This window comes from Onychomys torridus, chromosome 10 (assembly GCF_903995425.1).
Source record: "Onychomys torridus chromosome 10, mOncTor1.1, whole genome shotgun sequence".
NCBI lineage: Eukaryota > Metazoa > Chordata > Mammalia > Rodentia > Cricetidae > Onychomys > Onychomys torridus.
This window is the reverse complement of record NC_050452.1, coordinates 87,997,848-88,022,564: the sequence shown is the minus strand read 5'-3', so window position 1 is coordinate 88,022,564 and position 24,717 is coordinate 87,997,848. Positions and strand designations below refer to the sequence as shown.

Here is a 24,717-nt window from a genome sequence, read left to right as displayed (position 1 = left end):
ATATAAAAAGAATTGACTCATACATTCCAATAATAAACACTCTTAGGTAATCTCTCACCTGAAACAAACTTCCACTTATTGTCCACTAGACAGTGATCTTGACCCTTAGCTAGTAATAAGTGATACATGTTTCTAGGTTATCACTTCTCTGTAAGCTCTGAAAATTCAATCTGTTTGTTTGTTTGTTTGTTTGTTTTGTTTTTTCGAAAGTTTCTCTGTGTAGCTTTGGAGGCTGTCCAGGAACTCGCTTTGTAGACCAGGCTGGCCTCAAACTCACAGAGATCCGCCTGCCTCTGCCTCCCGAGTGCTGGGATCACAGGTGTGCCAGCACCGCCCGGCGGGTATTCAGTCTGAAGAATGAGACCTGTTACCAGCGGTGGTTGTGCGCCTTTAACCCAGCACTCAGGAGGCGGAGGTGGAGCAGAGGCAGGCGGATCTCTGAGTTTGAGGCCAGCCTGGTCTACAGAGTGAGTCCCAGTACAACCAGGGCTACACAGAGAAACTCAGTCTCAAAACAGAGTGAGAATTGTTATCTCTTGGTGGCAGCGGTCCCGAAAATAGGAACAAGGTAAAGAAAATATACAGAACTTTAATTCTTCTACACAGGTATACATAAAGTTAAGTTTATTAATGACTATTTTTGAAGCCAGCCATTTTGTCCAATATTTAAATAACAAGCTATTTAGTATTAAAGCAGAAGGTACTGCCACAATGTGACAGAAATACAGCTCTATCCATAAACCCTCCACACAATTATATATTAAATGCTAGTTTTATCTAAGCAAGGCACCCCTACTTGTTCTACAATATGGGGTGGCTACCCCACTGGGAAAGCAAATGAGGAGACTCAGATCAGTTTGGTTTTTTTCTATCTAGACCTGGTTTAATTCAAGTGAAGCTATGAATGTCCTTACCAGTCTGGACTGCTTTGATGTGTCACTTTATGATTTTAAACCTAACAAACAGCCTTAAGATTGGTCTAAAACCAAAAAGGTGAAGGAAAGAGTGACTCAGTGAGGTTTTAAGTTAGCCTAGACTTCCCTGTGACACAGACAGGCACCCATGTTAAAAGCCTGTAGGTCAAGGCTTAGGGAGGCAAAGTGTCTCTAAGACAAAACTGCCAAGTGACCACTTACACTCAATAACCTGTGGTTTGTATGTTGTAAAATTTCTACTCCTAAGCAGTCAAATACAGACAAAATTAAACACTACCGACCAGATCACACTGGCTTATTAAAGTTCTGAGACCTTCCCTTGCTTTGGTGAGCGTTTGTTAAAAACACCATTATTTTATTCCATGAGAAGTTTTATATCAGAGTTCTCGATCATGGGAGAAAACAAGGAGGAGTAAGGTTCTGAAGAGCGGCACTGAATGGAAGCATCACCTCACAACTGTAATGTATCTTCTACAACAGAAAACTAAGTTACAGACACCAGACTTTCCCAATCAGATCCAGGACTGTTTAAACAGAATTTTGAATTTGTAGCTTATTTCATAATTCCAAACCGAATCTTTCTCGATCTGAACACTCCCCCATGAATGTTCTTAGAAGCACTATGGTTAGCTGCCAGATCCCTTCTCCAGTGGTCGCTGCCCATCAGCTGGATCTTTAGATCCCATGTTTAAGAGAGATGTGCAAATGAGATGCTTCCTGCTTCATCCTGAAAACAAACAAAAGTGCTGTGTGTTTATTCACAATGACAGATGTTTACATGTTTCCCCACATGGCTTAAAATGGCAAATTCAACCCTCCCCCATTCAAACAATTAATACAGGTAAGGAAAATTAGGCATTAGTGTATGTACACAGCCTGGAATAAATACAGAAGTGAACACAAAATATATTTTTGCAGAAAACTGATCTATATGTGTTTAACAGTTATAAAGTATTGGAGATTGATGTCCAAAAATATATTACCATGTTTTTAAAAGACAGCTGAGCTCCTCAAAGAATCCATCATCACATTCAGAAAAAGAACTACAATGCAATACACTGAAATACATGCAAACATGAAATAAAAAAGAGCACTTCATATTTATAAGAGAAGAAACATCAAGGTGTGTCTAGCCAAATGTTGCAGGTAAGTTACACCATGTACTTAAGACAGAAACTTACTTTATAACCAGGTGCAGTATACATGAAAATAAACCCCAGCAGCACTCAGGATGCTAAGCTGAGAGGATTAAAAGTTCAAGGCTAGCTTGGCCTGTATAACACAAACCCCTTCTCAAAAAGCCAAAACCAACAACCACCTCCAAAAACAAAAAAAGAAAAGGAAAAAAGAAAATTACGACATGAAAAAGATCAAACAGTGCCAAATTAGCTCCAAGACAATGATAAGACCACGTTCAGTCCGCCGCCACTCACCCTCATCAGAGGAGCTCTCTGCAAGAGAGGACTATTGCAGGGATCCAAAACTGGCCAGATGCACAGAACAAATGAGCGGGTGGCCAGCTGCACTGATACATGCACTGCACACCCCACACTGAGGCTTAGGAACCATTATCCCATGAGACGGGTGGGAAAAAGATAAATGCCAGACGCTCAGCATGCCCGAGGCAGCAGTGTCTTCTAGACAGGAGAGGGAAGGCTGAACTGTGAAATATCAGTAATATGGTAATATTACTATGTAAGACCTGCATAATGACACCACCAGCTGACACGTCAACAAGGATGGTGGAAACCTCAGAGGCTCCACCCTAGATCAAGAGCTACAGGAATCAGCCCGGCAGTGGTGGCCCACGCCTTAATCCCAGCCCTCAGGAGGCAGAGGCAGGCGGATCTCTGTGAGTTCAAGGCCAGCCTGGGCTACAGAGTGCAATCCAGGAAAGGCAGGACAGTTACACAGAGAAACCTTGTCTTGGAAAAGAGCTACCAGGCAATCAATAGCAACTGAAAGGGAGAACAACCAGCTTTCTCTAGGGACGAGACCTTAGGCAGGCTATCCAGTCCCAGGTGCTCAGCTCAGAACAAACATCCAGGAACACTCAAGGGCCTCCATAGGGGAGAGGGAGAGAGAGTGTGTGTGGTGATATATTATGCCCCCCAATATATTGTTTCAAGGCCACACTGGAAACAGCCAGGCATGGTGACTCACGCCTTTAATCCCAGGAAGTGATGGCAGGAAGCAGAAAGGTATATAAGGCATGAAAACCAGGAACTAGGCTAGTTAAACTTTTAGGCTTTTGAGCAGCACAGTTCAGCTGAGATTCATTCTGGACGAGGACACAGAAGCTTCCAGTCTGAGGAAACAGGATCAGCTGAGGAATTGGCGAGGTGAGGTGGCTGTGGCTTGTTCTGCTTCTCTGATCTTCCAGCATTCACCCCAATAACTGGCTCCAGGTTTGATTTGATTAATAAGACCTTTTAAGATTCTTGCTACATATGTGTATAAAATATTCAATGCAGGAGCCATTAATTTGAGAGGAAGGAGGGAGCTTGGGAGGAATTGGAAGATAAGGGTATAAAAGATGTAAAAGGAGGTCTCAAATATGAAATTCTAAAAAGAAATTTATGTGTGTGTTGTATCTTACAACTGAAGAAATGTACTTAAGTTTTAAAGGAATAAAAAGCTAATGTAAAATACATTTTCTGTGTTATGATTACAGCTATTAAAAGTAACCGCACAATTAGTTTAGGCATACAGCATGATGTAAAGAATTATGCAAAAAGATTCTATATAAAGATGATGCTTGCCAGGCAGTGGTGGCGCATGCCTTTAATCCCAGCACTCGGGAGGCAGAGGCAGATGGATCTTTGTGAGTTCCAGGCCAGCCTGGTCTACCGAGCGAGATCCAGGAAAGGCGCAAAGCTACACAGAGAAAACCCTCTCTCGAAAAAACAAAAACAAAAAATAAATAAATAAATAAATTTTAAAAAAGGATGATGCTTAAAGCCATACACAGTCAATCTTATTTTTCATTTTTTTATATTGATGTTTCACAATCATTAATTTGATCTTTACTGGAGAGAATGGTTTGTTTCTGTCATATTACCAATTAGTGAACTGATTATTAATTAACACAGTTTTTCCACATTTATAGTTTAATTACCTTATCATCTGGGGTTCTGCTCAAGTCTTACTTTCCTTTAGGACATGAATTTAGGAACAGCTCAATATACCTATGTTCTGAATTTAAAAAAAAAAAAAAAAAAAAAAAGTTAGTTTTCCAAAGTCTAAAAAAAAAGACTTAAAGCCCTTTTAATCATACTTTAGAGAGCAACAGAAATCCTTTAACCTTTCCCTAATTAAATAAAAAACAAAGCTAAATGTGGTGGCACACACTTCTATCCCCAGCTGCTTAGATGCTGAAGTGGAGGCTCACCTGAGCCCCTTGAGTTGAGATCAATCTGGGTAACATAGTGAGATCCCCATCTCAAGGTGACAATAACAACAACTGTTACTACTATGATATAGGTGTGCTGGCCTACATCTGAAACCCTGGTACAGAGGAACCTAAGGAACGAGAACTGAGTCTGATGCTGGTCTAGGCTACACAATGAGACTTTGTCTCAAGCTAAATACATACATAAAATTAAAAAAACAAAACAAAAAACAGGTAGACATCAAGAAAAACTAACTGTAGACAGAAATATGCAATATAATCGGACAAATTTTGACGCTTGGCATTCATTTAGTAGTGCTAAAGGAATGCAATTGGCAAAGGAAAAGTCCAGGCCAATCCCCGATGACTGTGAACGAAGCGCTGACGGGGACATGTCATACTCACGGACATGGGACCGATCCTTGAGCATAGCGGCAACGGCGTCCTCGTGGGTGTCAAAGTGCACATCAGCCTCCCCAGTGGCCTTCCCACTCGAGCTGTACTCCATGGTGATCCTCACAGGCTTCAACGGAGCAAAGAACTAAACAAGACCAGCCGAACAGACAGCTGAACTACCACCTGTAAATTTATTCCGTCTTTTCTCTACTTAGAAATACACAGAGCTACACGTACTGGGCGAAGACACTGGGAAAACGACCATCGAGATGACTCGGCAAGGCCACACCTGAGTTCAATCCCAGGGCCACACGGTGGGAGAAGAAACCCCACTCCCGCCAGGTGACTTCTGACCTCCACATACACACCATGGTTAGCCTTCCACTCCCCCCAAATTTCACATGGTAGTTTTTAGAAGATCCAGTCGACCATGAGAACACAATCATCACTCCACAGAAGCTAAGCTGGTTCAGTAGGTTATTTGTATGAAGGGCACTTTCAACTTGGGAATGCAACAGCTGCTCTGTACTGGCAGCCTGAGCCTAAGGGCCTCATCTAAAACTAAATGGAGTACAAAACAACCTTTCTTATGCTGATTATTAAACCTACACCTTATCTGTCTGTGTAAAATCCTGATGTTTTTCACCTTAAATTATAATGTGCTTTTTGGAAGTGATAGGCTCTAACTGCATTGTCCAAGCTGGCACATCTCAAGCTACTGGATCATGTCCTCTGTCAGCCATGCACTTCAGCTACAGAGGATGACACAAGCCTCTGCTGGGATGGAGATGTTAAATAACAAAGGACACTCCATAATTAGTGCTTCTCCCCAACTTCCCTCAAATTAACACAAGTCCAACTGGAGACTGCTCAAGCCTACGAAGCTTACTGCCACACACATTTATGATGTCTTGGGCATTGGCTTGGAAAGGCAATCCTCTCATGTGGACAAAATGAAGAGATGGTGTAGATCCAAAATCAACAGCCTCTGGAAGTTTTTCTGACATCTCCTTAGGCAGCTCTGAGGAAAAACAACAACAACAAAAGCCAAGGACACAGAACTATTAGCAGATTATAATGAGATACGACCTTTAAGTCAAAACACTCAATTCATCTTGACCCTAGAGCACATGGGCTTAAAAGGCAAAATCTTGAAATTTCTACTACTTAACAGCTGTCACCTGAACAACCATTAAAAGCACTTAGGAATTCAAGCCATTCCCAAATGAAGACTTTATCTCATGTGATCATAAGATAAAATGGCCATTAATTAAACTGTAAAATAAGAGGAACTGTCTCAGTTGTACAAACTAAAAACAAAAAGATAGGAAATATAGGGACGGGATGATCCCAGAGCACTGGATTTGTAAGCATTTCCAAATTTCAAAGATCCCAAATGTTGCTTAGGAGTTACAGATGAAAGAAAACTAAATCCAGAGGCAAACAAAAGTCCTTAGTCAACATCCTGCTTTCTGTCCAAATGATTTCCCACTTTAGTTTAAATGATGGCATTTTACTTTGATCTGTTACATTTGCACTACCCAGCTTCTGAAACAGTCTACAAAATGATCAGGGTAAAAACAAACAAGTGGGGTCGGAACAACAGCTGGGTGGTCAGGAGCACTGGCTGCTCCTCCATTCCCAGCACCCACGTGGTGGCTCACAACTGCCTGTAACTCCTTGTCCAGGGGATCTGATGGCCTCTTCTGGCCTCTGAAGGTACTATATGACACACAGATATATACCCCCACACAAAAACTAAGTAATAATAAAAACTAATCGAGAGTTGTGGAGAGATGGCTCAGTGGCTAGCATGCACAACTCTAGCAGAGAACCCACATGAGGCAGCTCACAATTGCTTCTAACTCCAGCTCTAGGATGCCCTTTGGCCTCCATGGGTACTAGCACATGTACACGAACACACATACACTAATTAAAAATAATAATAAATTTAAAAACTAACAATAGCTGTCAGTCAAGATTGTTCCATTAGTAAAGGCAACGTAAGTTCTATTCCTGGGTCACCTAGTGGAGAGAACCAACCAGAAAGTTGTCCTCTGACCTCCACACATATGCATGGCCATGTAGATTCATATACATATACATACAAAATACATGCAATTTTTTATTTAAAAACATAATTAAACCTTTGAGTATCTAGACAAAGTACATTCTACACTCATATTCAATCTTTAACTCAACCCCTCTGTTCTGAATCTCCTAATTTTATATAAGCTTATGATGAAAACAGTTTAGCAAAACCTAAACATACAAGACAATCTTCAAAAAAGGCAGGACCTTACCTATCTCTTTCTCACTTTCAAAAGCTGTCATAGGCCGAATATCCTCATTTACTTCATGTTCCTCAAATACCACTTCTGGCTCAGTTATATATTTAGCAGGAGGAGATAACACCATTTTCTTTCCCTTATGAGTTCCAACATGTGTTCGAACTTCATTCCTTCTGCTTGGAAATATCTCTATGTATCTACAATAACAAAGCAAAATGAGAAGGCACAAATGGTGTAGAGTAACTTTAGAATAAACTTTAGGTATGTGTGGCTAGAGAGATGGCTCAGCAATTAAGAGCACTTGCTGCTCCTCTTCCAAAGAACCCAGGTTCAGTTCTCAGCACCCACACCAGGCAGCTCACAACCATCTTAACCCCAGAACAAGGGGATCCGACATCTTCTTCTGGTGTTCTAGGGCACTTACACACACACAACATACCAGTTTTTTAAATCAAAATAACCATATATGTATTATATTTTATAAAACATAGATATCCAAAGATAACAGCAAGAACTAAAAGCCTACCTACACATTAGTTTATGACAAAGTGCTTTCAACAGAATAGGTCAACGTGTTAATTTTAGTCAGTAAGACTTTTGCCCCAAAATATCAGGCTCATTTATATATATAGTACTTTTTACTTAGGTAGTTTTTAAATGAGCTTATTGTTGTTGTTATTATTACTACTACTTGGTTTTTCAAAACAAGTTTTCTATGTATAACAACCCTGGTTGTCCTGGAACTCACTCTGTAGACCAGGCTGGCCTTGAACTCCGAGATTCACTGGGATTAAAGGCCTGTGCCACCACCGCCCAGCCGTTGAAAGAGCTTATTAAATATGACCTTTTTTGTTTTTTGTGTTTTTTTTTTTTTTTTTTTTTTGGTTTTTTGAGACAGGGTTTCTCTGTGTAGTTGTGGAGCCTTTCCTAGATCTCAATCTGTAGACCAGGCTGGCCTCAAACTCACAGAGATCTGCCTGGCTCTGCCTCCCAAATGCTGGGATTAAAGGCGTGCACCACCACTGCCTGGTACAAATATGACCTTTTTAAAGTTTAAATCTCCCAGTACTTAGATGATTTTTGTGCAAACAGACCATGACTGTGAGCTCCCTGCTCCCCCTTTCAAGTGAAAAACTTATAAGCTAATATCACATCACATAACATCTACTTAAAATATTTTATAATAGTATTATTTTGCTTCATGAGAACAACTACACTAAAGTTAAGTGTGTTCATGAAAAGTAATCTGGAAGCTGGGCATGGTAGCACACACCAGCAATTCTAGCACTTGGGAGGCAGAGGCAGGTGGATCTCTGAGTTTGAGGCCAGCCTGGGCTACAGAGCAAGTTCCAGGACAGCCAGGACTACACAGAGGAACCCTGTACTGGGAGAAATTGTGGAGCCATTAAGAGATGAGGCCCAATGGGAGAGCTTTTGGTCACTGGGATACTGATGATGCAAAGTTCTCGGGCCACTAGAAGACTGTTACAGAAGTCTGACCATACATAACCTCTGAGTCATCTTATATCTTCCTTTTCCAAAATATTTTCTTTTAAACTTATTATTGTGTAAATTACGACAGGATATCTGACCACACTCTGAACCCCAAGACTGCATTATTTACTGGAAAAACCAGTTTCTAGCTATTGTGTGGCTCAGCCCTAACACACACTTTTAATCCTAGAGCTTTCTGCTTGAATATTGTAAACAGAATTAAATAGAGTCAACCACAGGTCGAGGCAGAGCAAGCAACCAGCTGATAGGAAGTGAACATAAGATTATTAAGAAAGAAACCACACAGAGTAAGGGGGAGCCAGGAGAGATGCACAGGAAGTAGAAAGGAGGGACATCCAGTTTGAGAAGAGAAAGACAGAGAAAGATCACCTGGGTGCTTCCTCTGCCTCTCTGAGATAGCAGACTTTCACCCCAGCATCTGGCTCTGTCTTTATTGGTAAACGATTGAGATCTTGTTAAAAACAACAGTAAATGTGTGTGAGTATGAGGGTGTGTGGAGGTCAAAGAACAGCTCTGGGGTCTGTTTTCTCCTTCAATCTTGCTTGACATGGGTTTGGGGTTAAACTCCAATCCACAGCTGATGAACAGGCACTTCAACCTGCTGAGCCATCCCTCCCAGCCCAAGATTTATTTACTTTTTTTAAATTCCCACATTAAACTGCTGTTGGCCATTCAGGGTAAAGGTTTTGAGGAGCTGGATTCCAAAACCTCACCACACTGGACTTTTAAGAACCTAAAGCTTGGAACTAAATAAGCATATTCTTTTACAAAGTCAGCATACCCTAAAAATTTCTTATAATAACAAGCAGACAAATAGAAAGTTTTTTTTTATTTTTCTTTTCACAGGTTGATTTTGCATACTCAAATTTAGACAAAACACTAAAAGCTACGAAGAAATAACTTCTCCAGAACTACACTTAGCAGCTAATGAGAAATTCAAGAATTATCCTAAAACTACCAGGCAGAGTGGTATACACCTATAATTCCAGCATTAGGGGTGGAAACAGGAAGATCAGTTTCAAGCCATTCTGGGCTACAAATCAAGTTCAGGAGCCAGTGAGATAGCTCCGTGGGTAGGGGCACTTGTTACCAAGCCTAGTAAGACGATTTTGATCTCCAGAACACATATGGTGGAATGATGTCCACGCTGTCCTGACTCCAAAGACAAGCTTTGGCACATGTGTGTACTCATATGTACACAAATAATAAAATTTAAGTGACTGTGAATTGAAGGCCAGCCTGGGTTACATGGTGAATACATGAGCACAGTTCATTGATAAAGCCCTTCACTTAGCATGCACAAAGCCCTAGGTTCCATCGGTAAATCCCAGGATGGACAGACAACTAGGAATATCAAATGGACACCACTTCTTTGAATGACAGCAGTGGTGACACACACATAATATTCAGGAGGCAGAGGCAGGAGTACAGCAAGTGTGAGGCCAGCCTGATCCAAGTTCAAGGCCAGTCTAGGCTATACAGAAAGACCTTAGGCCAGCAGTTAAGAACACTTGCTTTTCCTGAGGAGCCAGGTTCAATGCCCACCACCCTATGGTGGTTCACAACCATCTACAACTCCGGTTCCACCAGATCCAAAAAGAGGCATGATGTGGTACTCATACATGCATGTAGGTAAACCAGTCATACATATAAAATAAAAATAAATCAATCTTTTTAAAAGGCCTTGTGCCCTTCAAAAGAAACCAAGGAACACCCAATCAATTCTTTAAAAGGATCCTGAAATACACTAGCTTTGAAAAACTTCCTTTGCTTTCAATTTTAAAAGGAACGAAGTAAAAGGCAACAAAGCAGACTGGAGGTGCCTCAGCAGTTACAGGCACCTGTTCTTGCAGAGGACCGGGGTTCAATTCCTGCAACCAGATGAAGACTCACAACCACCCTAACTCTAGCTCCGAGGGGTCTGACCTTCCTGGTTACTAGGCATGCATATAGTGTACGGCTATGTGAGCAAAACATAATTAAATCTAAAAAAAAAAAATTTTTTTTTTTAAAGAACATAGCAAAATAGATTTAAAAGAATGCATTTTTACTATATCTCCAAAAATGGAGTTAAAACACACATCTCCTACTTCATTATGTACATTCTAATATGATATGAACATGAAACACTATACAAGACAACTGACTTCTTCAAAAAGCTGATCATCATGTTTTTAAAAGGGAGGGACTGGGCTAGGGAGAAGGCTCACGTGGTTGAGTGCTTGCTGCACCTACATGAGGATCTGAGTTCATGTACACTTACAGCATCCATGTAAAAGCCAGCTGTGGAAACATCTTTAACCTCAGAGCTGGAGGGGAGGAAGGTGGAGGCAGGTGGATCCCAGGGGCTTGCTGGCCACCAGTCTAGCTAACCAAGCTCCAGGTTCAATGAGACCCATCTCCAATGAATACAGCAGAAAGAGATTGAGGAAGATACAATGTTAACTCCTGGCCTCCAGCATCCACATGTGCAGGCCTGGGTGGGCCAGCACACCTACCACATACACACACATAAAATCCAGAGGGACTGCCAGCCGTGGTGGCCCACACCTTTAATCCCAACACTCGGGAGACAGAGGCAGGGCACTCTCTGAGTTCGAGGTCAGCCTGGGCTACACAGAGAAATAGAGAAACCCTGTCTCAAAATACAAAAAAAAAAAAAAAAAAAAAAAAAAAAAAAAAAAAGAGAGAGAGAGAGAGGGACTGGAAAAAAAATGTGGATGTGCTCTAGTTTCATAAAATTAGTGATGTATCAAATGGACTATATGAATGCTTAGATTCTGGTTCACACAATTATAAAGATGTTTTGTTACAAATGGAAAAATGTGAATGTGGACAGCTATTAGACAATAAAATAGTGGTATGCTAATTTTGTTAAAATGATAATACTGTGATTATGAAAGAAAACTTCATGAAAAGCACATACTAAAAAAACAAAAACAATACAGAAAGTTTTTGCCTGACAGAGGTGGCACACACCTTTAATGCAGCACTCGGGAGGCAGAGGCAGGTGGATCTCTGTGAGTTTGAGGCCAGCCTGGGCTACAGAGTGAGATCCAGGACAGCCTGAGCTACACAAAGAAAGCCTGTCTTGAAAAACAGAAGCAAACAAAGGGAACACTGGGATTTTAAGGACTGCCTGTCACTTAGACCTCCCACTCAACATTATCAAAGGAATTCATCCGAGTGTTGAGCATTTCCTGGCTCACCAGGGTCCCCTTGTTTTCCAGGTTTGGACAATCTGACAGCCACAGTACAATGCACTCGTCCAAAGGACTGACAGCTCCTCTGACAGCTGTTTCTCTCACCTGTTACCAATTTCCTCCCTGTGCTTCAAGAGCGCTTGGTTGGCCATCTCTGGTTCTTCAAACTGCACATAGGCTTCCCCTGTTTTCCTTCTTCCTCTATAGTCCATCACGAAAGTAATGTCTACTATGTTCAGTCCTAGGATACAGAATTTACAGGTCAGTGCTGCCCACAACAGCTTTCTCCAGTAGACCTAACAAGTTTATTCACACGCTAATAAAATTTAGATACTATTTGCCAACTTCAAAGCCGTACAAGCTCAAGGACAAACAACCATTATGTAACTAGAACCCCAGCCCTTGTCAGGCTGACAGGCAGATACAAAGTCAAGGTCAGCCTTGGCTTCATAGTATGTCTGAAGCCTTGAGAATGTTACAAAGATATACACTTGTATCTTCCTCAAAGTTTTTTCTCAGCCATTCTTGTTTTTGGTGGGAGGGGGTGCACTGGTTATATTTTAGGAGACAGTATTTAAACAAGCAGAGTTACTGACAGGCCTATTTTGCAGCTAGAAGTTAGATAATACTTTTTCTTCCTCTTCCTGGTGTTGGGATTATAGGTGTGTACCACCATACCCAGGTTATGTGGTACTAGGATCTAATACAAAGCTTTTTGAATGCTAGGCAAGCACTCTACCAACTGAGCTACATCTCCAGCCCAGATGCTTTTAAGTCATGTAAATTATTATTGTCTTGGACAAATATGACCACTATTTTAAGAAAACAGTTTCTTCATAGTTAAACAAATGTCATGGAACTATTCTGAAAGTTGACATGCCCCAAAGATCTGTCTGAAAGACTGAAGCACATCCAAGGTACAAAAGGAAGACTGGGGATGGGAAAGAGAACGAAGTCCAAACACGCCGTAACTGCCAAGCACCTGCAAAGAAGTCGACAATGTCTTTCTCATTGCAACTATAAGGAAGTCCTCTCAAGCGAACCACACCATCATTTACCACAGGTGAAGATTTGACCTGCAGGCTCTTCATTAAGGCATCCACATCTTCATTGTTTATCTCGTATACTACAAAAAAAAAAAAAAAAAAAAAAAAAAGCACAAAAATGTATTCAAAACTTATACAACAAAGGAAACCCAACTTAAAAAAAAAAATCAAATTACACTGCTACTTAAATTCAAACACTGTTTTAATCCTTATGAATTTAATCTGTCAAGAATATAACAAGTAACATTAATTGAATATTTACTGTGTTCCAGTTATAACCTATTTAATCCTCACAACTTTAAGATAAACTTGGGCAATACTTTAGATTTAAAAACTGAGATTGAGCCAAGGAGAGGGTTCAGCAGTTCCAAGTGCTGAATAGAATCCACAATGGAAGGGGAGAATCAACTTCCTACAGCTGTTCTCTGGTATCCCCATGTGGACCCTATCACACATACACAAAGAATCAAAAAAACTACCTTTAAAAAAAAGAGAGAGAGAGAGAGAAAGCAGAGCTGAAGAGATAGCTCAGCAACTAGAGGCACACACTTTTCTTCCAAGAGGACCCAGTTTGGTTCCCAGCAACCCCAGCAGGTAGCTCACAACCTTCCACTAACTCCAGCTGTAAAGGGATCTGACACGCTCAGGTGCCAGCATTCACATATACATTCCACACAGATACAGATATACACACACACACACACACATACACACGCACGCACGCGCGCGCGCTTCACTTTCACAAGCTGTAAAATAGTGCCTGACACATTGTTTGAAAAAATGCTAATGAAACTTAGTTCTTAGTAAGCTAATAAAGATGTAACATTTCACTAGTGTATCACTGTTAAAGATCTCAGAGTTCACCTGGGCCACACACCTTCCACGTAGCGCTGCCCCATGTACATCCGGTGCTTTTCTAAGGCCTTCTGCACATCCTGCTCCGACTCCATCTCGATTAAGGCGTCGCCCCTCCGCTTCCCATCTCTATTTAAGAGGAAATGGATTCCATTCTCACTGTTGCGGATCCTGCAGTCTAAAAATACATGATTAACAGTCACTTAAAAGTAGAAATCAAAGTTTTGTCTCAATTTTACATACCACTAAAATGCAATTTTCCAACAATGCAGGAACCAAAAATGCCCACCGAATTCTTGTAATCTTTTCGTACAACATACTCTATCAGTTCCCCTCCTTCAAACACTCCGCTCCCAGACTCTTAAACCCACTGAAACCATCCAAATGCCAAAGGTGGTGGCAGAGTCTAAAAATGTCTGTTCTGAGCAGAAAAGATAAGTGGTGCATGCCTTTAATCCCAGCTTGGAAGGCAGAGGCAGGTGGATCTCTGACTCTGAGGCCAGCCTGGTCTAAAAAGTGACTTTTAACACAGCCAGGGCTATATAGGTAGACCCTGGGGGGCAGGGATTAAAAAAGAAAAGCAAACCAAGCTCAGAAGCTCACTGCTGCCCAACCATTAAATGGCAGCTCAGGTTTATTCCTAATTATCTTCCTTTAAAGATAGATCCATAAAGTACTTCCTGCAAAAATAATCACTACAATAATCTAACTTTTCCCCCTTTTCCTTATCCCAAAAGGCAACTTTATACTGTCCATATATTTTCTTTTTTTTTTTTAACCAGAGCTGAGGACCAAACCCAGGGCCTTACACTTGCTAGGCAAGCGCTCTACCGATGAGCTAAATCTCCAACCCCATACTGTCCATTTCTTATTATGTAACCCCAAAACATACGCAGTGAGTGACTTCTAGAATGTCTGACCCACATGACGCCATCGAGTTTACAGTAGTTGATACGTTCAGTTTAAGAGGAAAACTTAAAATCACCATCAGAGCGGTAATAAAAACTGACCACAACTGGGAAATTTCCCAAACATAATAAGAGAACACGGCACGGGTCTTCTAAACTCTACTACAGATCCCCGTGGGCACAGTTACACACACAGTAAAACTTGAGTGCTAACTGATTTCACACTTCATAATTTTAACATTACTTACTTTTGTTATATTCAGTCTTCATATCTACATATGGTGCCCACGGTGGTACATGGTGTGAATGGGGAATCAGCCAGAATAGGGACCATTCCTCACCCTCAGGGCTGCCTCCAGAGCATCTAGACTTGGATTTTATATGACTTCCACTCAGACCAAACTGCTTACTTAAAACACATGTAAGATATACCTGAGAAAAAGTTAAGAACATCTTCCACAGTGCAGGACCAAGGCAGTCCCTGAGCGCGAATGAGGTAAACATCATCCACCTCCTGTCCTAACTTGGACTGGCTCAACTCGTACTCAGGCAGGGGTGGGAGGTCTTCCAGGTAGGTAGTTTTGGACTCCTTTCAAGAAAAAAATAATTGTAAAAATATTTTTTGGACAACCTACTTAGAAAATGCTTACACCTACAAACAGATGCACATGTTATTCCAAGTGAAAAACACACTTCTCCATCCTCTGGTTTTGTTTCAGTTTGAGAGTGTTTCTCCATATAACCCAGGCTGCCCCAACCTCACCATAATCCTCCTGCCTCAGCTTCCAGAGTGCTGGCTACAGGCTTACAAGTGTGGCTTTGTTTTGGGTTTCTATTTTATATCCTAAGACAATATGCAAGTATATTCTGGTGGCAGTACACACACTAAAGGCAACAGTACCTTCCAAACACTGGCAGTTAAGAGTAACTCCAGAAGTATATTCTGGTGGCAGTACACACACTAAAGGCAACAGTACCTTCCAAACACTGGCAGTTAAGAGTAACTCCATTAAAATAGGTACAATGGTCCCTTCAATTGACAATATCTAAGGGCCCCATACAGGGTTTCTCTGTAGCTTTGAAGCCTGTCCTAGACTAGCTCTGTAGACCAGGCTGGCCTCGAACTCACAGAGACCAACCTGCCTCTGCCTCCCAAGTGCTGGGATTACAGGCGTGCGCCACCACCGCCCGGCTAGGCTGTCATTTCAAAGCACTGACTATCTAGAACAAGATGACTTATGTGTTCCTTATGTGTTATAAATCAAAATATAAAATATTGGAGATTAAAAAATACTGAAAAAAGAATAAAGATATGAGATGGTCTTATAAGAGCTAGGACATTACGATTTAAGAGGGATGGGGAAATAGTAGCATTTGGAAAAAAACAACAACGGCAATCCCATTTGTCTAAATTGGACGGTAAAAAATTAAAAGCCAAACAAGAGCTGGCAAAAGGAACTCAGTACCACACAGTAGTGGATGGCCTTGCGTGCTGGACTCAATGAAGGATATTTCACTTGCTAGGCAAAGGAAGTTAATAAAAAGACATGGGGACGTGAGAACAAGTGGATGGGGGGGGGGGACATAAAAGGCAACAGCGGTAGTGAGAGGCTGCAGGAACCTGAGACACTGCTCATTTCCGTGTTTTCCCAGAATTCCATAAACAACTCAGGCTTTTGCCGAAAAGGGCAGCAGAAAGTATTGGGCCAGGATTCAAATCAATTAGCTCAGCTACTGGCAGACATCAGCCATGCAGATTCACCTCCCAGATATATCATTAATTCAAGCAGACGCAAAACTGAGTTAAGACAAACATGGCCTGTGGCATCAGGGGGTAGCCAGACCAAAAGCGTGCGGACACTTCCCGGATGCCATGTAAGACAGCAAAGAGAAATGCTTCACATGCAGAGGACAAACAAAACATTTGCAATATGAATTTTTAAAACGTCTTTCTCAAAAGACGGGAAACGATAGAGGAAAAAGAGCCTAGGTTCACAACCGAGGCCCCTAAATCCTCACCCACGGACGCCCCCGCCCATCATCACACGTTCTCCCCAATTTCCCACGGTCTCCCCACAGCTCCCGGCGTCCGCGGAGACCCGCGGCCCGAAAGGCCCTTCTGTCAAGGCAAGTGGACTTGCAGAGGTGACCTTCAGTCAGGTGGACGCCCGCCTGTCCCCGCGGACGCGAGAGAGGGGCGCGCGGGGGGCCGTTCCCAGGCTAGCCCACGCTCCCGGGCGCACGGGGCTGGCTGCGCGTCGGTGGCCGGCCGAGGAGGAGGCCCGAGCCACCCGGCCTACCGCTCCCACCGCACGGCCGGCCCCCGACCCTCCGTGGGCTCTCGGGCCGCCCAGCTTCACCTCCAGCGGGCAGAAGGCTAGGGGGACGCGGGGTGGGGGCGTTCGGCGGCCCCCCAAAACCTACCATGGGCCCGGCGGGAAGCAAGGCCTCCACATTCACCCCAGCCACACTTACACTGCCCAACCGCCCAGACTCGGAGGGAACAAAACAAGGAGAAAAGCCGGGGAGAGCGTCCCTTGTTCCCGTGCCCAATAGGAGGACGGAGCGGGAGGGAGGCGGGGGTGCGGCGCGTGCCGCGGATCCCCGGGCGCGCACGCGGGCGGGCCGGCGGGCGGACGGGCGGGCGGACGCGGGGGCGCGCGGCCGCCAAGGGTCCCGCGCGCGGCGCCACGTACCTGGCTGTAACCCCGCGCCGGACCCGCGGCGGCCGCCAGCGATCGCGGGAGCAGCGGGGCGCGCAGGGCGGAGTAGGACGCGGCGGCGGCCGCGGCGGCGGAGGGCCGGGCAGGGACGGGACCCGCCAGTCTCCCGGCGGGCGCAGGCCCGAGCTGCAGGCCGCGCGTCTGGGAGGCGGCGGCCGCGGCGGCCCCGAGGAGCAGCAGCAGGCGGCGGCGGCCCGACACGCCCGACGGGAAGGTGCCGGCGGCCGAGTAGAAGGGCAGGCAGGCGGCGCCGGTGCGCCGACAGCTGCTGCAGTTGCAGCCGCAGCCCCGGAGCAACGCCCCTAGCACCCAGCGCGTCCCGGCCATGGGCTCCGGAGGCGGCGCGGGGCCCGGAGGTGGCCGCTGTGGCGCGAGCCGAGGGGAAGTGGAATCCAGGGCGGGGGAGGGGGCACCGCGCACATGCGCCGCGCGCACCGGGGCGCTGAGACCGAGTCCCGGAGGTGGAGGAGAGCGAGCGGCTCCGCCTGGGCTCCGCCCTAGGGGCGGGGCTGCCTGGCGGGTAGGGGTGCGCAGGGGGCGCAGACCGGGTGACCTGATTGATAGCCTCCGGAGTGGAATCAGATCTAGGCCCTCCTGCTCAAGGTAGAGCTGAGATGTTTCTGGAAAGAATGTGCTCTCTAACTTCTAAAACGTGTTGGGACGATGCTGAAGGGGGCGTTCGGGAACCCTCATCCTTGAGATAGGTACAGAAGGCCAACTCTGTTTTGAACTGAAGCACTGATTTTGTGTGTGTGTGTGTGTGTATAGTTTATGTTATATAATTCTCTCTCTCTCTCTCTCTCTCTCTCTCACACACACACACACACACACACACACACACACACACACATACACACACACACACACACACACATATATAATGAAGCCTTCCTTAATAAGACAGTATAGTCACAAATGGATGTGCAGAGATTATAAGTAAATAAATGAGTGGTTTGCAGTTTTCCTCTTGTGGCCAGGACCTGTCAAAGGCAAAAAAGATAAAGAGAAATAGGAGTTCTTAGATTTAAAAAATGGAGAGGCTGGAAGTGTGGGAGAACTCTGTGAGTGGGGTGTAGCTTGGTGGCAGGGTAATAATCTTGATCGCCCCAACCTCGTAGAGGTGTGGGATCAAAAAAAAAAGTTTCTATCATGGAAATTTTTAACATTTCAAAAATTTCAACATTCAGCTTTTTCAATTTCTTGAAGTAAAGCAATGGTCTTTACATTTTTCATTTTCACTTTTCATTCTTGCCCCAGTGCTAGCTCTAAAACATTTTCTTTTAAAGTATGTAAGGGCAGTCCTCCTATGATATTCATCTTAAACCAATACAGACTTTTTAATTGTTTTTATTTAAATGTACGTGTGTGCCTATGGACACCAGACAAGGGCATTGGATCTCCTGGCACTGGAATTCGAGAAGGTTGTAAATCACCATGTGGATGCTGGAGATTGAACCTGGTCCCTCTGAAAGAGCAGCCAGTGGTCTTGAACAGTAAGCCATCTCTCCAGCCCCAATACAGACTTTTTAAAAAAAAATAATACTATGATATTACCTTTTAGATAGTTAAGATTATTTTGTTTAAACTTCGGCTTGTTTACCCTGGGCTACTTTTAGGTAAGGAAAGCTAAGTGTTTCCCAGACAAAACCTTTCTCTGCCCAAGAAGAAGAGTGGAAAACCTGAGTGCCTTTTATACCTGAACTGTCAAAGAGAAGAGGCTCGTCCTCATTTCATCTGTGAGACAGAAATCCTAGTGTTTCTCAACCCCCCTAACACTGCGACCCTTTAATGCAGTTTCTCATGTTGTGGTGACCCCAACCATAAAACTATTTTCATTGCTACTGCACAACTAATTTTACTACTGCTATGAATGGTAATGTAAATAGCTGTGTTTCCCGATGTTCTTAGGTTATCCCCTGGGAAAGGGTCATTTGACACCCTCCCTGGGGTCACGACCCACAGGTTGAGAATCATCCTGGAGGTTTGTCTGCCTTCTCTCTCTTTCTTCCTTGTCCAGTTCTCAGATGCCTCCCAAACCCTAGGTAAGAAATAATCCACTGAGGTATATACTCCCAGCCAGATCTATTAAATGTTTCTTTTCCATTGCGTCTATGTATTTATTGTGTAGGGGGAGGATTGCAGGTGCCATGGCCCCTGTGTGGTGCCAGAAGATAGGTCAGGGATCAATTCTGTCCTTCTGTGTAGGTCACTGGGATAGAATTCTGGTAGTCAGGCTTGGCAGCAAGGGCTCTATCCACCGAGTCATCTCAACAGCCCCTATAAACTTTTCTTTCCAGAAAGAAGATGGGCTGTCCCTTCATTGCAGATTATCAGCCCAAGGGAAACCTTGCAGTTATTGAAGATTCTCCTTCTCCTCCTTTTCCCTTTTTGTGTGTCTGCATGCGCTTGTGCAGGCCAGAGGACGACATCACCGTTTCCACTGGCTTGGCTGTCCAGCAGGACTCCCCTGATGTGTCTCTCCACCTCCCCACACTGGGGTTATGGATGTATACTAATGTCCACGGCTTTTACACTGCTAGAGAAAGGAACCTAGGTCATGGTTTCGCACAGCTCTTTACCCTCTGACCATCCCACCGACTTCTTTGTTTTGTTTTGTTTTGTTTTCAAGACTAAGTTTCTCTGTGTAACAGCACTGGCTGCCCTGGCTGTCCTAGAACTTTCTTTGTAGACCAGGCTGGCCTCGACCTCACAGACATCCATCTGCCTCTGCCTCCTGAGTGCTGGGATTAAAGGCGTGTGACACCACCACCCAGCTTTCCTCTTTTTGTTTTTGTTTAATAGCTGCAGCAATAATTCAAAATATATTAGTCAAAATTGCTAAACCCCACAGTGCATAAAAGGATAACTTGTAGCTTTGTGTGTGTGTGTGTGTGTGTGTGTGTGTGTGTGTCTGTGTGTGTCTGTGTGTATCTGTGTGTGTCTGTGTGTATGTATGTTTGTTTGTTTTTGAGACAATGTGTTACTATGTAGCCCTGGTTGTCCTGGAACTCACTATGTAGACCAGTCTAGCCTTGAACTCACAGAGATCTGCCTCTGCCTCCCGGGTGCTGGGATTAGTCAGGAATAAAACCAAGAATTCAAATAGAAATCTCCTTTTTACATAGAGGAAGTTGGGAGGGTTATAAAGGAGAAAAGAAGCTGAAGAATTTTTCATTTGGCTAACAAACATAAACTTTTTTTTTTTTTCTGTTTCACATAGAGTGCCTTGTACATTCAGAGATGTCATGGGTTTTCAGGTGAACTATAGACTGATTTGTACTTTGCCAGGAGGAGGAGGAGGAGGAGGAGGAGGAGGAGGAGGTGGTGGTGGTGGTGGTGGTGGTGGTGGTGGTGGTGGTGCTGGTGCACACCTTTAATCCCAGCACTGGGAGGCAGAGCCAGGCGGATTTCTGTGAGTCTGAGGCCAGCCTGGGCTACAGAGAGAGATCCAAGAGAGGCATAAAAACAATACAGAGAAACCCTGTCTGGGGGGGTGGGGCACGGCAAAAAATGATGTTTACTTGGGTTTATGTCTAAGAACGTTTTTTGGAACATTGTAGCCCTGCCAGCGTGATGGCACAAGCTTTTAATCCCAGTACTTGGGAGGCAGAGCTCTGTGGGTTGGAGGCCAGCCAGGATTACATAGCAAACTGTGGGTAACCAGGACTGCCACAGAGCAATACTGTCTCAAAAATAAGAAAACATATTATTTAAAACTCCACTATAAATGGTGCTCGTACACGTGTGTGTGTGTGTGTGTGTGTGTGTGTGTGTGCGCGCGCGCGCGTGCGACGCGTGCATAAACACTCTTAATCCCTGTTGCATGTCTCCAGCCCACGACACTCTTTTTTTTATAATTGTTTGTGGTGTGATGACAGAGACCAGAACAAAGCAGAGATGAAGAAATAAAAATGAAAGCCCCCAAAAAGTGATTTGTAGGTGAAGAAATGGGTATGACAATCCAGGAAGTATAGGTCAAAGAGTTGAGCTCTGTTTGGATTGAATCTGATGCTATCCGAGTGATGTTGGGAAGGGTTTAGCTGGTAAGGGCTAATTAACCCGGAGAAGCCAGGCAGACCTGATGTAGGATGAGTTCCAAGGAAGGTAAAAAGGCAAGCGTCAAAGCTTGGGCGTAGCGATTGCTTCAGAGAGCAGAGAGCAGGGCCGTTTTATCTGTAAGTTAATCATCAAACACTGTTTTCTGGTTCTGTTGTAGCAGTCTCTTAGGCATAGCGCTGGCAGGTTGTCAACTGACTTCCTGGATGGCTTTTCAGGTAAAGCTGGTCTACAGTGCTGGAAACACTAGGGGGAGAGTAAGGAGAAAAAGCGTCAAGCCGGCACAACTCGGCAGAACACATTGCTATGAGCGAGGGGGAAGCTAGAAGGGGACAATAAAGGAAGAGTTCATTTTATTATCTGTGCCCTTCCATTGTGAGAGGTGAGCATGCTCTTCCTCTGAAGTGTAAGGAAGCCAAATTCATCTCAAAGGACCCCCCCATACACACCCCTCTTTGCATTTGAAAAGGAACTAAAAATCGTGAGCCACACATGGCGACAAGCCAGGGGTGGCAGAAGGATTGAAGTCAAGCACCATAAAGAAATGGTGCCCATTTGTGTGACCTTGGGTTGAGGTGTGAGGCAACATCCAAGATTAAAGGAAGTTTATTAGGTTGAGTGGATGCAAAAAAGCTTTAAGAATTGGGGCTACCAGTTATTTCCAGGAAAAGACAAAGAAATAACTTTGTTAATGACATCACTCCCTATTCCTTTTATCTGAGAGAAAACCTGGCCCTCTAGAGTCACAAGCTCAGACTCAGCAATGGTGTGAGCCTTGGTTCAGCTCTGTCGGTTGGCTTATATTCGCTATGAAGAAATCTACACCAAGCAGTTTTTGTCTCTCACATAGATTCCATCTGTGAAGGAATAAAATACACTTACTTATGATTGACAGCTAACAAACTAATACATTTCCAAATGCTGCCACATCACCTCTGGTTTAAAATTGAACCAGGCTTCTGGGAAAGACAGCAGTTGCTTACTTATTTGAATGAAATGTTCTGTCAAGAAAGAATAGTTTTAATAAAATGTAAACCAGATATTTTATATTTTTTTAATTACATTTTATGAATTTGGCAGGGGTGGGGTGGGAGCATGTGGAGGTCAGAGGACAGCTGGCCAGAGTCAGTTCTGTCTCTCTACTCTGTGGGTCTCAGGGATCAGGCTGTCTGACTTGGCAGTGAGCACCTCTCCTGCCCCATATTTTTTCTTCCTGAGACTTGCTGTATCGTGCAGTCACATAGCTGAAGTACCTGTCATGCTGAGTCAGCGCTACTCTGGGACGTGCAGTCTGGGGCTGCTTAGAAAGTGGAAGGATGGGGTATGGCATCTTCTAGCCGTGTTCATGAAGGCAGGGTGGAAGAGGTGTTTGCTGTTCAGCTGCTGAGCAGTTAGGTCTCATGTTCCTCCTAGAACGGCCAAAGGTAGTTTATAGCCATCAAGCCCCAGATAGAATAGAATAGTAGAGGACTATGAACTCTTGCTCAATAGGAACCATTCTCAACAATCACCACTTCTGTACAGATGAGACATAAACAGGGTGAAAAGGAACCAGAGAAACTGCAAGAGTGGATCTGCACACATACAAGTGTGTGTGCACACTGCTTCTACCTCAGCTTATTCTAGTGCAAGAGTGGATCTGCACACATACAAGTGTGTGTGCACACTGCTTCTACCTCAGCTTATTCTAGTGCAAGAGTGGATCTGCACACATACAAGTGTGTGTGCACACTGCTTCTACCTCAGCTTATTCTAGTGCAAGAGTGGATATGCACACATACAAGTGTGTGTGCACACTGCTTCTACCTCAGTTTATTCTAGTGCAAGAGTGGATCTGCACACATACAAGTGTGTGTGCACAGTGCTTCTACCTCAGTTTATTCTAGTGCAAGAGTGGATCTGCACACATACAAGTGTGTGTGCACACTGTTTGCTTCTACTGTCAGCTTATTCTAGTGCAAGAGTGGATCTGCACACATACAAGTGTGTGTGCACACTGCTTCTACCTCAGTTTATTCTAGTGCAAGAGTGGATCTGCACACATACAAGTGTGTGTTCACACTGTTTGCTTCCACTGTCAGTTTATTCTAGTGCAAGAGTGGATCTGCACACATACAAGTGTGTGTGCACACTGTTTGCTTCTACCTCAGTTTATTCTAGTGCAAGAGTGGATCTGCACACATACAAGTGTGTGTGCACACTGTTTGCTTCTACTGTCAGCTTATTCTAGTGCAAGAGTGGATCTGCACACATACAAGTGTGTGTGCACACTGTTTGCTTCTACTGTCAGCTTATTCTAGTGCAAGAGTGGATCTGCACACATACAAGTGTGTGTTCACACTGTTTGATTCCACTCTCAGCTTGCTCTAGTGCAAGTGTTTCTCTGCACACATACAAGTGTGCGTGCACACTGCTACTCTCAGCTTACTCTGGTGTCATCCAGTCCTTGAGGTAGATGCTGTTCCCGCGTTCTTGTGTGTCCCTTTCAGGACAGCCATGCAGTGTTTTTTCAGGTGTACATTTGGTGACTTCCCTAGGGTTCTGACAAGTTTTGCACCTGCTATGAAAGGGCATGCTGAAGTTGCCGTGCTCCTAAACTGAGAAGAAAATAAAAAGGAAGCACAATAGGTGAGAGAGAGAGCTTGTATTACAGGAACAGGGGACACTGAGGAAAAGATACAAGTGAAAGCCAGTGGTAAACCTGCGAGAACATCTGGAAGAATGTCCTCCTCCTTCAGCAGCACAGCTTAGAACGTAACTTGAAGGTTTTTTTTTTTTTCCCCCCCATATCATTTGCTTCCAGGGAAAGTTCATGTTCCTCCGGAAAGACACTGCCCTACGTCCTTTTGTGACAAACTAAATTATAAACAAACATCACAGCAGACTTGGAGGTTGGAAACATACAAACAAAACACAAGACTATAAAATTAGACATTTTCATATGGCTGGGTCACATCTAGCTTTGCTACTTTGATCAAGGCATTTCTCTCTCTGATCTTTGTTTTTCTAATTAGAAATGCTTAGATGAGGCTAACTGCCACATAGAGTGATGAGGTACCTCACTCATTACGTAGGAAGACCCGGTAACTAGTGACTATCATTATTTTGTGTGTCTTCCCTCTAATCCCATCTCAGTATTTACTTGTTGATAATCTGTCTTGACTCCAAAGGGGTATAAGGCAGCTGCCATCAAAGGAAAACAAATTTTCTTTTAAGCAAATTCTATGGAGAAGCAACCTGTCAAGCTTAAGTTATGCTTTAAGAGGCCTGGTTAGCATATCCAGCATGTGGGACAGGAATATGCCCAGCTGGACAACAGCACATAGGAAGGATGCAGGTTTGGGGTTTGGATTGGTTGGGTTTTGGTTTTTTGAGACAAGATTTCATTCTTGCCCATA

The 24,717-nt window shown here is 43.9% G+C and overlaps 1 protein-coding gene across 2 annotated transcripts; it reads right to left on the bottom strand.

The window, feature by feature from the left end:
- Nucleotides 1-573: 573 nt before the first annotated feature.
- On the bottom strand, nucleotides 574-17,718 carry Grsf1 (G-rich RNA sequence binding factor 1). Of its 2 annotated transcripts, none has more exons than XM_036201361.1 (10): nucleotides 17,237-17,718; nucleotides 14,973-15,129; nucleotides 13,655-13,810; nucleotides 12,714-12,857; nucleotides 11,837-11,972; nucleotides 7,026-7,210; nucleotides 5,622-5,743; nucleotides 4,732-4,867; nucleotides 4,054-4,130; nucleotides 574-1,662 (listed from the first exon to the last, which is right to left on the bottom strand). In XM_036201361.1, the coding sequence occupies exons 1-9, from the start codon at nucleotides 17,588-17,590 to the stop codon at nucleotides 4,081-4,083; spliced, it is 1,440 nt and encodes a 479-aa protein (XP_036057254.1). In that variant the 5' UTR covers nucleotides 17,591-17,718; the 3' UTR covers nucleotides 574-1,662; nucleotides 4,054-4,080. The 2 variants fall into 2 exon arrangements, with proteins under 2 accessions (XP_036057254.1, XP_036057255.1); XM_036201362.1 differs by lacking the exon at nucleotides 17,237-17,718 and adding an exon at nucleotides 16,965-17,156.
- Nucleotides 17,719-24,717: the final 6,999 nt, after the last annotated feature.